The 16,715-nt window shown below is 37.4% G+C and overlaps 1 protein-coding gene across 1 annotated transcript in view; it reads left to right on the forward strand.

Moving 5' to 3' along the window:
* The window catches only part of NELL2 (neural EGFL like 2), a 188,351-nt gene that overhangs the window by 159,549 nt on the left and 12,087 nt on the right, over positions 1-16,715 (forward strand). The window contains exon 15 of the mRNA XM_029963519.1: positions 12,811-12,951. Within this exon, the coding sequence (XP_029819379.1) occupies positions 12,811-12,951 (141 nt within the window). The remainder of the gene's footprint in view (positions 1-12,810; positions 12,952-16,715) is intronic.

A 16,715-nucleotide genomic window follows, 5' to 3' on the forward strand; every position in this document is an offset into this window, starting at 1 on the left:
AGCTCATTACTGGGCTTTGCTGCCATAACAGTGGGGAATCACTGCTGTTTTTCCTCCTTGAGTCCTTCCAAGTGCTCTCCATTTCTTTGGCAAGTCTCCTGGCTTCCTGCCCTATTGAAATTTGAATATGTGGTGTGTTGAGTTCAGAAGATTGGCCTTTCCAACCATATCTTAAATGTAAGTAATGACTCTCAGTATCCTGTTTAAAAAGGTTTAACTTAGAATTTTAACAGTAACTATCTATATCTAATTGTACTTTCTATTCTTGAGAGCTGAATCTCTGAAATGAAAACACTTCTGAATTACTGCACGCACCTGGATTTGGTTAATATCTTCTGTGGTCCCCCTTTCAGCAGAAAGAGACAGGACCCAGCTGCTAAAAATGATGTAATGGTTTTGCTGAGGATGCTGAAACATCTCTCTTTATCACTTGCGTCTTTGCTGTATAAAGTCACTAGTCAGTCTGCATTAGGGTCTTGCCCTTCTCAAAGATGGTTATTTTGTATGTCAGTTACTGATTTCAGAGACAAGAACAGTGTTCGAGCTACCCTTGGGCTATTGAGGTAATGCGCAAAACTAGTGTGTTTAGTGATGCCTGTAGGAAAAGCAGGTAGTAGAACCATGGGCAAACTTATGGGAAGAATCCGATAACATCAACTTCTATGTCTTCTTTAAATATAACAGCTAGTTCTAATATGTCACTATGATAAATTTCAAATAAGTTGACACAGAACCCTAATAATGAATTTTGAATACATAATTTGTGTTTTGCAGTCCTATCACTGAACTACAGTTATGCAATGTGAAACATGCATCTTCACATAGAATATTTTTTGGTGACTTCAGGAGAGGTTAGCAGGATATGACTTTATGAGTTATTTCCTTACAAAGCCATACCAGTGTATCAGTTATCTGATTGGTGCATTTCTGCTTCTCTTGTGGTTGCAAAACTTTTTAATGTTTTCAGAATATAAGGTGACTTTTGAGATTTGAGGAAATACCAGTAAGGGGTTGGCTGAATCAACACAGTAATTTCCTTTCATAACTTGGAAAATTTTTTAGTTTTTTTTTTGGCTTGCACAATTTCAAATAAATAGTTTTTGAGAACAGTAATTCTAGGAATTTGGACTTCCACACTCTTTACATGTTTCTGGTTAATATAGTTTTCTGATGCGTAGGGCACAATATATTGTATCTACTCCTGACAGGTGATTAATAGGGAGAAATAGCCTCACTCATAGAGGGTCAAACAGGCCTAATTTGTACTGTCAAATCTGAAATTCCTAGAAAGTTTCTGAAAAATCTTGTTTGACTGCTTTAGAGCAGCAAGTGCAAATTAACTTTTGGTTCTTGTATTTTTGTTCCTGCACTCCTGTTGATAAGCCTTACATAAATCATGAGGTTAGGAGCCATCATCTTCACAGCTTCTATTGATAAACTTTCTAGTAGTTACCATGCAGTAACTTTCCCCCCTTCTTAAATACATTATCCCAGAGACACTGTCACTGTTGGTGGTGGGCTCGGCTTTGGCCAGCAACAGGTCCATCTTGGAGCCAGCTGGCACTGGCTTTGTCAGACGTGGGGTAAGCTCTGGCAGCTTCTCACAGAAGCTTCCCCCCAATAGAACATCTCTGTCCCCTTTGTGTTGCCTAAGAATTCTCTATTCATTTGTATAAAGGGCATAAAGTGGCTAAAGTTTATTTGTCCTCCTCCAGCTCAAAAGAATTTGGAAGATCCTTTACAGAGAGAGCAAGAAACTCCAGCACAGTGTTTCAGTTTTTGCCGAAACTCTTCTCCAAAAACCTCTGCATGAGGGGTTTTTTTCTCCCCTCAGGGAAAAATTTAACATATTTTAAAGTTTTTAGTCAGAAGTAAGCATAGAAACCTTGAGTATGTGATGTTTACAGTCCAAGAATAAGCTTAGATTCTGAAAGGACTGTTGCTGAGAAGAGATATAATACTGCATATCCCACAATACCAATAAAAAAATCTAGCAAAGAGTTATTGTCATTTGAATTGTTATTATAATTAATAATTTCAGCAAACTTCAGCTAACTGTGTTCCAGTAAAAGTCTTCATATTTATTATTATAAGGAAGTTCAAAACAAAAAGAAAACATAATTGGCAGTTTAAGAAACTGTAGTAGAGCAGTGTTCAGCTAACCCCTGGAGAAAAAGCCTTTCATGCAAGGAATGCTCTACTTTAGCAGTGCTCCAAGTGCTAATTCAGGCTACGGAAAAATAGACGTGCAGCCAATGGATTGGTTGTAAACTTGACGTGTATGGTATAGATAAGCTGTTTGTAAGTGAGATTCTGAAATTCATCATGCTGGTGTACAAAACAACTTCCTGTTCTTCTCTTTCTCCAAATATTTTCCCTGAGAATGTATATTATGAATATAATTACAAGTGCTGGTGCTATACCAACTATACCTAGCTGGTGTGTCAACAGCACCACTAAGCTTGGTGTCATCTGCAAATTTGCAGAGGGTGCACTCAGTCCCTTCATCTATGTCATTAATGAAGATATTAAATAACAGTGGTCCCGATATGGACAATTGCTATCACTGTGTCCTTGTGACTTCTATGATCTTCCTGTGCTACCAAATAAGGCAGGTGGGGTAGAAAGGACAAGGGATGCAGCATCCATCTCTACAGCTCAATGTTCTTCCTCTCATCTCTTCCAGAAACATGTTGACCTCTTTTGTAGTTCCAGCTTCCCAGTCTGTTACTGTTCCTTGATCCTTGGCATCAGCACATGTGGTATTTACCAAATCAGCACTGTTACTTAATTTTTTTCACCCAGAGTGGTTCATGTGCAAAAAAAAAGAGATGGTAGAAGCACTTTCTCCTCATTTTAAAGATGTGGAAATCAAGCCAGATGAGGAAATCTAAGTAGGTGACATAATTTGCATAAGAAGGTAGTAGCAAAAGTCCAGATGAGACATGGGTCATCTCATTTCTGCTCCCCTTGCCACTCTGTTCAAAGATGTCAACAGCTGACATGGTGGGGTTTATAGCATATTTTCTGTGAGTGGGAAGTACAGATAATTTGTAAACCCTAAAAAAACCCTTTGACTTTCAAAAAGGACATATTCTAAAATGGCTATCTCATTATATAGGAGAAAAAGGTTTAAATGTTGTTTGTGAGAGTAAACAAATGAGATCTGCAGCAAGCAAAGAGGAAAGCCAGGGTTCTGCAGATGAGATGCTTTTTGCTTGGCTGCAGTGTTTTAAAGGGAGGTCACCCTTCCCATTACCACCTGAATTTTTCTCAGATATGAAAAACAAACTCAAAAATGAGCAGTGAAACAAGGACTGGTGACTTTAGAAGCTTGGAATGCTTACTTGCTTTACTTTGCTTTACATTTTTACTTATAATAATTCACAAAGTAAATATTTGATAGAATTTTTAGCAAAGAACGTCCATATTGAGTTCAATGCATGTTCTCTCAATTTAGGCATGAACCCTACTTAGCTCATATGCTTTGCTGCTTCGTCCTTCTGTGTCTTTTTCTCCCTTCATTTTCCTTGCCTGACACATTTTTTTTGGGTGCATATAATTCCTTTCCTTCTTCAGAGTTGTCAGTTTTAAATAACAAAAGATTTTTTCTTTGCTGAAGAGTCACATACTAGTACTTATCTTTTTTTCTTTATATCTTTATTTAGTTTGTTGCAACATTACAATCCTAGATGTAGCAGCTTAAAAGAAAAAAAAGAGAAACCAGGGAAGAAAGAACTCTACAAAAAAGCTTTGAGGAGGCAGCATTTTCTTGTTATGCATTGAAAACATCAAAATGCATCCACTACTTAGTGGATATTTACTATGTGGAAAAAAGTCCTTTATTAAACATGAAAACTAAAATTTCATCTACATTCGGCTATAAATAGAATGTGAATAGTGCAGCTCAGCAGCATTATAATAGAATTTTCTTCTGTTATATAAGGGAGATAGAAATGACCTTCATCACTCACTGTAATCTATCTCATGAATTATGAGCCATTCAACTATTAGTGGAATTAAAATCTATAATACTGCCAATCATTGCCCTGTATCCCCACAGAGTCCTTCCTTTTGCTGTCAACATGAGGGAGTTTGCAGTTTCTGCAGATATGTACCAGTGATGTGGTTATAGCCCAAGCAAAGGAATAGTGTGGGGTTTTTTCCTTTTTTGTGCTTCAGCAATTTTGTACAATCTCTACGTGATTTGATAGTTCAGGAGTAGCAATGCAAATTATGGTATATGGATTAAGAGTCATGGTAAAAAGCCATGGGTAGGAAAATGTAGGTAAGAATGTTTTAAACTTCAGCACATGTAAAGTATGTACAATACCCTGGGCTATAGCAGGAGACCAAGTTCAAATCAGGTTGTCAAAACAATTCCTAGCCAAACTTTGTTTTAGTTGCTTTGTTGGCTCTTTTGTTTGTTTTCCCTAAATTGCCTTTTAATTAAATACTTGGAATTTTACTGTAATTTTTAACAGAACTGATCTGAAACAACCTTTGCAAAGCTGAACCCCCAAAAAAGCTGAGAACATGCTATTTGCATCATTGGTTCATATGTGTGTAAGCATCGTAACTCGTGGTTATGGCTGACTTAACTCCTCACTTGAGGAAACCCAAGATCTTTCATCATTACACTGTGCAAGTAAAACCTTCCTTCACACCCATTGGAAAAGAGGTAACATCTGGCCAAAATAGCTCTTCTCTTTTCAGACAAATAGTTCTCTTTTGTTTAGAAGCCAACTATTTTTAGCATCTTTAGCAGCTAGCACTAGTGTGCTAGTCCTATTTCTAGGACTAGCAAATGTGCAAATGCAGCTAATAACTTTCAGATGCTAGGAGGTATCTAAAATGGGTATTGTCAGAGTATTTCGAGGTATAAAAGTGCTTTTGATATCTTGAAGAAAATAAGTACTTTTCTTTTTCAAGATAGGGCTAAAGAGGAAACAGAAGCAATTGTTACAGTTGAGATGCTGTACTGAGAATGATGAACAAAGTGAAACAAAATCACCTCTTTGTCAATAGCTAGAAACAGGGGCCCAATACCTCTCAATTAGTCTTTCTAATGAGGATTGGCACAATCAGGGTCACACAATGTGGCTGAAAAATATCTTATTTTTATTTTACAGTCTTAATGGATGCACCTAGTTCATCATGGCTAATTATTTGTTCTGAATTTCAATTGTTATGAATACCAATTCCTGTGATGATATTGGATGTGTAATGAAAGACTGCCATAGTTTCAATTATTGGTGTGGTCTGTGATTGATCTATTTTTGACAGCAAAGAATTGTTAGCTGCATGGTGAACAGTCAGTGGAAAATTCCCTTTCATAATGTTTCTATCTAATTTTGGTGCCACCACTGCCACACATGAAATACCAACACCACTGAATTTTTTTTTACTGGCATTTAACAGGACCTATAGGGGTGTGCAGAAATCAATGGAGGATCAGGAGTCTGGAAAATTGCATACTTGAAGAATTAATGAACTGTAATTCCATATTACATCCTCAATCACATTTTGCTTCCTTTTCATTAATGTAACTAAATTAGTTTTTCATGGACAGAGTACTTTAAAAAATGCAATCATGGTCTTGCTAGGATTTTAATAAAAATAAGGAAAGAAAAAAAAAAGACCTGTTATAACAGTAGTTATTTTTTTCATGCAACATGACACTTGGAAATTTTTTGTGAAGAATTATCATCTACAGCACTGACTCAACCTGTTGAAGCAATTTTTTAGATGACATTTATAGCTTCAGCTGTAGTTTCCTGCCCTTGAACCAGATTATGGTTTTCAGATGACTTAGCCAGAAGTTTTACTAGGTCTGGGAGGTGTCAAGAAGCAGCAATTCTAAAGACGTTGCAAATGCATTTTTTTCCAAGATGGGCCTAATTCATTATCCAGGGGAGCAGGAAGAAGAAGGACCATAGTCTTTGCTCTTCTCTGAAGGCTGTATCTGAGATAACTGATGTCTCTAGTGCTGTGTAAAGAAAGCTCTTTTGCTTGTGGAACTATGTTATGGTAGGATAAAATTGTGGGTGACTTCTCTCTTTGCTGTGCCTCACAGGCCACCTGTAATCTAGCCCTTCATGATTTAAATTTGTAACTGAATAAAATTTTGGTATGACATTGCAGTTAAAATCAAGGATATTTTATAATTTAATGAGGACTTTGAAGTAAGAACCCATACAGTGAAAAACATGTCCTAGTACTCCAGATATGATATCGTATCTTGAAAGAGTTACTGGAAGCTGAACAAATCAGAGTGAAGATTGTGAACAAAATCAGGGTCTTTTTGACCAAGGGAGGAAGTTCTTTTTGTAGTCAGCAGCAGTGTTAGAAAAAAAGAAGCTGATCAAACTTTACAAAATAGATTTAAAAATCATCCCAAGCAACTTTGGTTTTCTGAATTATGTCAGTATTCTCAGCTTCTACATTCTTGGGATTTTTATTCCTCTGTGTGATATTTATGTACATGTGGTATATGGGAATGTAGTGGGATGGAAATCCCAAAAGCTGATATTTTGTTTTAACAACAAGATAGCTCCAGTATATTGAAATAGTTTCAAGCTCTTGTATTTCTCCTCTGGGACCTATTTCTTGCATAAGATCTCAAATCAAAGGTCTGATTGAACAGGAGGGTCTTCTCAAGTATCGTCATGTTAGAAATCTGTTGTCACATGGAAACCAGCACAACCACTTTTCAGTTCTTAAGTGCAAGAGATGTGACTCTAGAACTTGCAGTAGAGATAATGAACTGTTTTCAAAGCTATTCCAGAAAACTGAGTTACAATAGCAAATACTTTGTACAGTACAGTGATCTTTCATTGGCCTCATAAGTCACCAAGTCACCAATGTGCCTGTAACAAATGTGGATAGAGCCTTCCCAAATCTTTGTTCGTGAAGCCCAGCCATGACAATGACAATGACGGTGATCTTTCATTTTGTCTTACTGAATAAGGCCTTTTCCTCCTTGCATACATATTTACTAAAATTAGATAACCCAGACATCATCTTAATCCTACTGGGTATTCTGTTAACTGAGCGTAAGTCTGAATAGTTGAAACATGGTCTTTTATATCCAAGTCAGACATAATATCCTTGAAAATGTGTTGACATGTGCAAAGACGTATCAGAGTCTGACTGTTCCAAATGTACCTATAAAAAAAATTGAAGATTTATCTTTTTAAACAGCTGCATAGTCTCCTAAGCCATTTCTTCAGTGATCTGTTTCTGAAATTATTTTTCTTTCAGTTGTTTTCACTTTATTTATGCTGACTGTGGGGGCTGGGATGTGGGTGTCTCTGGATGTTAGCATTAGGCTACAAAGGCTGTTGCCTTTGAAATGAGATCTCAAATTTAGCCTGAGTCAGTAGTGAATGAACATTAAGGAAGATGTTGATTGCTTATTAATCTTTATAATTATATCCAGCGATAAAACCCAATTAGCACTGGGACAGATTACTGCAATTGGGAGTCTCTATTAACTGACAGTCTTAGCTAAGTGCCATGACAGTCTTAGCTAAGTTTTCTGTTGCAGAAAAACTTCAGTGTGGAGATAACTAAATTCTAATTATCCACAGCTACCAATCTTTGGTGTTGACTTCTTGACAAGCAAGAACCTGGATAAAGCAGCTAATGAAAGAAAAGATTTTTGGACTATATTGTGTTCTCTGTCTCTGTAAGCTTGTGCTTGATGGTGGCAAGCAGGCTTTTCCAAGAGGAAGATTTGGTGATTAATATGTGAGTCTTGAAGCGAATAATGTAAAGTGTTAGAAACTTCACCCCTTCCCCTACACCACAGTTCTTTGTTGTGCAGCTTGACCGCATTAGAGAGCTTGGTCCTATGCTGAATGAAAGAAAACTGCTATCTTTCAAATTGGCAATTTTATACCACTTTCAATCTTCAAAAGGTCTTATTATACAGAAATTCTCTAATAATATTCATCAGACAGCTAGTTTTCCTTTTTTCTTACTGTATCAGTGGATAATTTGCTAATGATCTTATTTTACTCTTCAGGGAGCAGAGTTTTCTCAGTGTTCCCAAAAGAAGAGGGTATACTAGCTAAAACTGTTGCCACAGTTCAGGAAATGAGTGATTCTGAGGTATAAGGAAGGTGATTTGGGAGAGCAAAATTTTTTCCTGTCAAGGGGAGCTAAGCACATAACAGTTCTTACTATCTAAATGTCTCTGACTGTGTGTCTGCTTTATTAGAGTGGGGCCTCCGCAAAAAAAAACAGTCATTTTTGAGTTGAAAAATCAGTAACAAAATATGGAAATAAGCAGGCTGACTTAAGTTTAAGACAAATGCACAGAAGAAGACCTGGGTATTTGAAAACCATATCACATGCAACACAAGTATGTAGTAGTCAGTTACCCTGTTTTGAGGCAATAGTGTATGTGCAGCATTGCTGTGAGTGTGTGTATGAATTACGTAGGGTAGAGAGAGTTCACATGTTCCGGGTGTTTTGTGGGCTCACCAGTCTCACAGGTGTGTGTGCGTTCTCCAGCCACAGTGTTTCAAGAGCCAGAATCACATATCTTCTGCTGCGCAAATGCCATAGGGTGAAAGCACAGCCAGAGCAGGTGGTGCTGAGGTGCTGTGGTACTGCTGTGTAGCTACTCTCCAGTTTGAGATGAAGATTACTTCCAGTGATTTCTGTTCCAAACCTGGCCACTTGCATCACCGGAGTGGCAGATTTGCTATGTGCAATTGTGCTCTTTATTTGAATAGGAAAGAGAAAAATAGAGAAAAGCACTACCTCCATGATAGTCAATGGGAGTTCTGCCATAAGCTGGAACAGGACCAGGATGAGAGCATTTGCTCTGGCCCAACACACATAATATATACCTTCATTTTACTTCCTGTGGAAGATGGAGACATTTCCCTTTTTTATTATTTATTTATTTGAATTTTTATCCCCTCGCTCCTCCACCCTTCTTAATATCCAGTTAAAGACCAGAACTTGCATATTCAGTATAAGATGTCTATTTTGTTCTGCTTAAAAATGTCATCATCTGCTATTGAAAATCATACATTCTTCCTTTTTCTGTACTTAAACATTTTATTTAATTTTTTTCGTACTTGAAAATATAAAGCCTTTTGGTAACTTCCTTCTATAAAGTAATATTTCATTTTTCATGCCTTTCTAGTACAGCATCAAACAGGACTTCATTAGTGCTGTTAATGTTAAATATAGCCCACTGATATACCATAGCCACTGGCCAAGCAAAACTTCAATCAGTTTTTCTTCTCTTGTCACCTCACACCTCTGACTGAGCAGCTACAAGATGATTCATCATAGAAGGTTTCACGATAGGACAGAGGAAAATTATTTCTGTCTGCTTTTCCCATACTAATAAGATAATTTCAGTTGTAGATACTTTTGCGGCACTTTCTGAGCCATGCTATGCCCATTTGAAAATAGAAATCCTTTTATCCAAATGTCAAGAAAATTTTCCATGAAATAAGTGCTATGGCTGTGCAAGACAAATTTCTGCTGTATTTTCTTGTTTAACAGAGTTTAACATATTTTGTCCCATTAAAGAACACACCTTTACTAGAATTTATGATCAGCATTAGCTCAGAGAATTAGAACAAAATTCTGTGCATAAGAAACATCTATATTCTGAAACCCACTGGCATGTGCTTAAGATATCGTTTGCCTAAAAAGTTAATAGTGAGGAGAATTCTTTTGGATTTTTTTTTTCTTTGCTGCAAAGTCCTGTAAGGAGTAATGGATTATTCAGCATCAATGCAGCAATGGTTCCAATAAAATGTCAAGCAATCTGTAGGGAATAAGACATTTTTTCAAGATCTGCAGCGTGCTTCCATGCATGCTTGTGATGGTAGGCTTTCTTGCATAACTCCACTCAACTTTGCATGCAGCCATAACAAAAACAGAGAATGTATTTCTTTGGTTATTGACATCTGCAAAAGTATTTCATCCCAAGTAATATTTCTTGTGATACAGGTTTTTCAGCTAGTTTGCAAATAAATACAAAAAAACTGCTTTTGTTTTCAGTTTACCAATACTGATGTGACATTCTCAACTTGTTTTTCCTGAATAATCAGTGAGTTCATCAGAAAGCATTCTGCTTGTGCCTGTGATACTGCACATTTTAAGATCCAGGTTCACATATAAATTGTTCCAAAGAGAGGAACACAGGCTTTCTTTAATTCATATCTATTACTTTGACCTAAATAACACGCTTTTCTCCAGCTCATCAACAATAAATACATTCCACTTTCCCAAAGAAGAAATATATGCCATCCAGTGTCTTAATGCATGTTATTAAGTAACCAGGATGAAGACTGAGTCTTAACAGTTTTTAGACTCTGAGTTTACATGCTTTGTTGGTTCTCTGAGGCTTGTAGCTTTGGACAACCCCAACAAGTTGTCTTGTACTGACCAGGTGATCCCAAGCGTTTAGCACCGTCACTTCTGTTCTGCCAGGCAAGCTGTCTGCCAGGTAGCATATTCCCAGTGGTAAGGGAACTTCTAGACAGCAGTCCTTTCTTCTTTTCCTTTCCTTTTTCTTAAGTACTCTGTGAGTTTGTGAGTGAATAGCGGTAGATAAGACACAGACTGCAAGCCAACCTTTTCTCACTACTGTAACATAATTTTCATTGATCTTCCTCTGATCTCTCAAACACCTCTGAGGTCCCACTGGCTCCTGGTTGCTCACAAGAAAAAGGCCAGAGTTTATACTGATTTAGAAAGAAACATGCTGAGCAGTGGAAGATTGTAAAGGTTTGGCATTTCTCAGTCCTGCAGCAGGACTACTTAGATGATTATCTTGGAATTCCTAGGGGAGTTGAAAATTCTATTTTAAACCAGTAGAGACTTATGACTTAATTTGTGGTGCACAAAGCAAGCAAAATATATTCTTGCTGCAATATTCCAGCAGGAGTACTGGTAATTTTCAGAAGCATAAATACTGATAATGTACATCAGGCATGCCTGGTTACAGAGAGACTGTTGATAGTAAATCAGACTGGGACACCATAGTGAAAATTTTTAATGAAATTTTATCACGTATCTTTGAAGGTTTTAAAAACCAATATGCTCATGATGCAGTTGTACAATTATTCCAAAGAAATTCCAAAGAAATGTTATTTGGCTTGTAAATAAAATACCCAGAGCACATCCCACCTACACCCTGGCATGTATAAGAAAAACACAACTCAAAAGCAAATGTCGGTGACTGTGCTATACCTTGTAGTTTATGCAGGTGTCCCCCACATACCAATAATTTGATTTTCTTCAAATGTGGAACAAAATGTTTTAGATGAATGAGGAAGTCCTGGGTTTTTTTAAAGTTTGTGTTTGAGTAGATTTCATAAGACTAGATAATGTCTTTATCTATGTGCACATTATTATCCACAGAAAAGAGATTTGTTACCTTATTGCAGCTCACGATTTATTTTCTTAGTCAGTTTTCACTTTCTCCTATGAAAATAACAGATGACATAAATGGGAAGCAACAGAGGCTGTGGACAGAATTTTGACATATTTCCCATATATCTCAGTGGTCATATCACACCTCTCCTTCATATGTGCATCCCAGAGGATATTAGATCGACTGCTGAGGTGCTGTAGCAGTTTGAGTCTTAATTTGTTACTTTAGTTCTTAGTTTTAAAGATTCAACCTTTAAAGAAAGGTTCAATCCTTGCTTTGGCCGGAGTGGCCAGTACATTTAGGGTTTATTCATTGTTCAAACGCATGGTGGAGGGAGATTAAAGCTTTTTTGTTTCTGAAGGCAGTTTGCACATGGTATGTCTCTCTTTGTGCCAGTTCTATAGGCACCTCTCAGTCAGCTTAATGCTCTAGCTACGGTATAAAACACAATGATAGGGCAATGAATCTGATAGGGAACAACTCATTTTTATCCCCGTTAGACTCCATACTCCTGGTATTCCCTAGCTGTTAACAGCACTCATACTCTGGCACTTATTCTTTAGTACAGCTTACTATGTACCTGAAAGCACTGAAAATGAATATTTCACAGAGTTCTCCACATCTTTGCTAAGTGCATGAGTTCAGGTGTCTTTAGGACATGCTTTGGTGGATTTTGGGTCTAGTGGGTGCATAAAAAAATACGTTCTATGCTAAATTTTTATTATAAAGTTTAGTCAGTGAAAGTTGATCTTTTAAGATACACACATCCCAAAGGAATTTTCAGGAGAGGGAGAATGTATTGTGTTTCATCCTCACGGTTAAAGCATTTGTTTGGAAACCCAGCTGTTTTCTTTGATGGTGGAAGAGAAGTCTGCAGTCAGTTATGTTGAGGGTCAGAGGTTTTGGTATAAGTTAACAGGAACTCCACAAGATAGGGAAGCCCCAGTAACTAAAATTGGTGTCACCAAGAGCATAAGCAAGGACCAGAGTGAGTATTTAATGTTTTGGTATGCCCTTAGAAAAAATCTTTATTTATCAGGCAGCCTGCACTACTCAAAAGGTTAACATCTTATTATCTGAACTGGGACCTAAGTCCTTTCTTCATATTGTGGACAGTTTACACAGATGTCAAATTACCTGTCATGTGTTGTGACAACAAGAGTTGTTAATATGTCAGCAGTAAATTGGGATTAGCAGAATTTCCACTGCTTTTAGGCCCAAAGCCATTAGCTAAGTCCTTTTATGGAAACGATTCAAAATTTCACTGCAAGTAATTCTGTAAATTCAAGTGTTACTAATGGAAATACTTCTGTGAAACCCAGAAATACCAGAGACATTGTTCTTTCATCAGACGAATATTGCAATATGTGTGAATTTTCTTCTATTTTGTTGTTTAGATATTGATGAATGCTCAGATGGCTTTGTTCAGTGTGACAGCCGTGCTAACTGCATTAACCTGCCTGGTTGGTACCACTGTGAATGCAGAGATGGCTACCATGACAATGGGATGTTTTCGCCAAGTGGAGAATCCTGTGAAGGTTAGTGTCTAAAAAACATGGGGTAGTGTTATGGCTCACATTACAGAAATGTCTACTGTCTCAGATTGTACTGGTCAAGTATGGTCTTGGACACTGCATCAGTGAAAGTTAAACCTTGACCCAAAACAACTGTAGTCTAAATAAGCATCATCAACAAAGGCAAAAGAATATAAAGTATGAATATTCTTATGCAGTGAAACATTAGTGGCCATTTCTGTGATTCATTAAAATAATATGTAAAGTCAGACACGGTGATTAAAATGCAGTTTCTTTGGCTCTACATCTGCTTCTGTGCATGTCCCTTGCATAAGTGATTTCCCGTGGGCTGATAGCATGCACTGTGATCTGTCACTCCACAGTAATCTGTTTATATGTCACATCCTTTGTATGTAAAAATAGGCCTCAATCCAGACCTCAGTTACTCCACTTTGTTCTTTGTACACTGAAATAGTCTGTGATAAAAACATTTCCCATTGCAAAAAATGATTATGCATCCCTGAGGCCCTTGGTTACTACCATAGTGCTTCTCCTGTGCAGAGGCTAACTGCTTGTAGAAAGCTGCAATTTGAAGAACTACATTACAAACTGGGAAGCTCACTGGACTTAGGGCTGGGGCAAGATATAGGGGACAAGAGAGTGACACGAGCACAAAGAGATGGGAGGGTTTTCTTGTTTATGAATGATGTTAGAGGGAACAGCAGGTTAATAAGAACACAGTTATTTTCAGATGCAAATATCTTGGTATGGAATGTTATTAAGCTCTTAAAATATTTCATGCTACTGTTCTTAAATAACAGAACAAACCAGTCTAGTTATGCCATGGACTACTTAGGGCAAAATTATGACCCTTTCTCCTATCTGTCTTTGAGTGCTGAAATATTCAGTGCTCACAGTGTAATCTTTCTTATTGCTGTTTAAACTCACATTGGTGGGCTGCCTCTGTCCCAAAGGGAAGCAATTGAATTAATTTCACTAAGGCAGACACACAGACCATTTTCCAGGAGTGAAAATGACCTTTTCGGTATGCCCATCATCAATACTTTATTTCAACACATTTTCACCACAGCTGAAAGCCTGTAATCCCAGGAGGAATCAGCAATTTGAGTCAACCACTGCTTTCATAAATCGAGCTTACTTTTTCAAGAACTAGCTAAATGTCAGTGTTAGCTGTCCAGGTGTTAGGACAGGAAGGCGCAAAGAAGAAGTTGTGTTCCTTCTGATTATAACATTGCACTTCTGTCACTCCTGGCACAGGTAATAAATACTTCAGCCAGGCATTTATGGAAATATTCTCAATATCCCAAGTTTTATCTTCAGTGTCAACATAACACTTGTCTCATGGGTTGAAGATAGTGCCTTGGCACATGCTATCTCAAGAGATATACATGATACAAAATTACTATGTTAAGATGTGAGCAAACAAGTAACAATTAAGCTGCAATTTCCAAGCAAATGAAAAGCCAAGGGAAAAGAAATATGGGGATCGCTACATGTATACAGAAGTGGCAATTATTAGAATGCTTTGACCTTTTCTACAAGGCACCAGTAGCTCTTTGTTAAACATAACCAGAGGATAACAAGTAATTAGAGTTAAATCAGAGATGCCAGGAAACTATCTTCATTGCTGATAACCCTAGTCACTAACAGTGGAATACTTTCAGTTTGATTGATTGCGGCTCCAAATATTGGAATGCTTAGCAACTTGAAATCCTAGAATTATAGAATGGCTTCAGTTGGAAGGGACCTTAGAGATCATCTAGTTCCAACTCTCCTGCTGTGGGCAGGGACACCTTCCACTAGACCAGGTTGTTCAGGGCCCCATCCAGCCTGGCCTTGCTTGCGAAGAAAGTTAGATATTTGATTAGTCTTATTACATCACTTGTTGTATTGAAGCCTGTGATACGTTGTCTCAAATAAAAATAAAACCTAAAAGGTATGAAGAGACAGCCTAAAATTCATTATGGTATGGAAAGTTGAACTTGCAGTAGTGCAACACAGTAATGCAGAAGCATTCGTCTTCTCTGCTGTCAGATCTTTCCACTGCAAGAGATTTCCCTGCTGTGTTTAAAGACCAAAGAAAATGGTTTTCTTTTGTCACTTCTTCAGTAACCCCTAGTTAGATGTGATTAGACTGAGCGGGTGGTGGTGGATAATCTTTTAGATAGTCACTTTAATGGGGCAGCAGTTTCCAAGCCATACTAATCTCAAATTTCAAATCTCAGTCTTCCAATTCTCACCTTCAACTGTATCCAGGACCAGCATCCTCTGATACTTTCTGACTCGTGCAAGTGCTTCAGCTTGCAAGAGCTGTAGAAGGAACAGTGCAAACTACTTCAAAGTAGTGTTTTATATAAAAAGTGCATAATAGCATTGATTTTGACTCATCTTTTATAAGTTTTAGTTGTATTGAAGAAAGTTCTCTGTTTTAGTGCAGAAAACTGTAAAAGCCAAGGAAGTGTGGATTTAAATATTTTCTTTCTTGATTGTTCTACGTGGTATGCCTCAAATCTGGGTTTGTTTTTGTCTCCTGGAAATGTGCCAATAGTACTACAGATTGCATTTTGGTGGTCAGCGTAATCAGTTCCTTGTTTCCTTCAGCAAAGCCTCTGATTTTAAAAATTCATGTGGAAACACCTCTATTAAAATCACACAGGTACATTTCCTTAAAAACCTTATTTTAACAGGATACCAAAACTGCACCTACCTGTTTTGCAGGAAATGTCCTTTTAGGACATCGTACTAAATATTCCTAGCTAGACATGGGCTCCTTGGTAGCATTAGACTTCTTCAGTGCTTGATAATGAAAAATAGTTGCTGAATTGCCTGTATTACACATATATTGACCTTGGCTACTGTTGCTTCTTTGGCAAAACTCCGAATATTGAGCATTTTGACTAATGTACTTGGACGCAGAAATTCATAATCACATTTTATTGTATCTACAGGCAATGGAAGACCTAGAGATTCCTTTGCTAATGGTTCTGATTCACATTATACTCCTAGGCAGACCTATGGTGTCTTTAACAATTACCAAGAGAAATTATGGGAAATGCAGCTGTAGGGCTTCAACCTCTTTCCAGCACTTACTGTTTTTCCCTTGGAAATAAAATTATGTTATGCATCATTGTACTTCCAGAAAAGTGAAATGTCAGCCATATAGATTTGAGAACTGTATGGCTTTGGGATGTCTTAAATTTTATATATATGTAAATATAGCATTCAGCATGGTATATTAACTGGTATCTTCCTCTTTGCCCCCTGACAACTTTTCTTTATTGTTTCTTTAAACAGTCTATTGGTACTCTGAAGGTTGTCTCTCATGTACTATTTCTTAAAGAGAGCTGGGCTAAGGGAGTAGATATTGCATCCTCAGGCTTCATTGCAGTAAAAAAAATGGAACAACTGAGAGCAAAATCCTAAAATAAGAAAGTTTGGGCCCTGTTAATGTTTGCCCTGCAGTTCTGTGTAACATCCTGATTCTTTGAATTTGTCCTCTGCAACGTCTAAAAGCTTCCAAAATCAGTTGAAGAGAGAAACTGTATTGGTTTGTACCAGAATAGTGCAGGTTATACCTCAGCAGTTGTTGGACATTTTGCATACATCCACATTCGAAGAATAGCTCACCTAATTAAGGCAGCCCATTAGGACTAACCAAGAGTATCTGTCACGTACCAGCTGTTGTTTATATAGAATATGAGGTCAACATATCTTCACTCTCAGCAGGTACCACATTCTTTAAATGAGACAGGTGCAAATGAAAGGAT

Source organism: Manacus vitellinus, unplaced genomic scaffold (genome assembly GCF_001715985.3).
Source record: "Manacus vitellinus isolate BGI_N305 unplaced genomic scaffold, ASM171598v3 scaffold_5_pilon, whole genome shotgun sequence".
In the NCBI taxonomy this organism is placed as follows: Eukaryota; Metazoa; Chordata; class Aves; order Passeriformes; family Pipridae; genus Manacus; species Manacus vitellinus.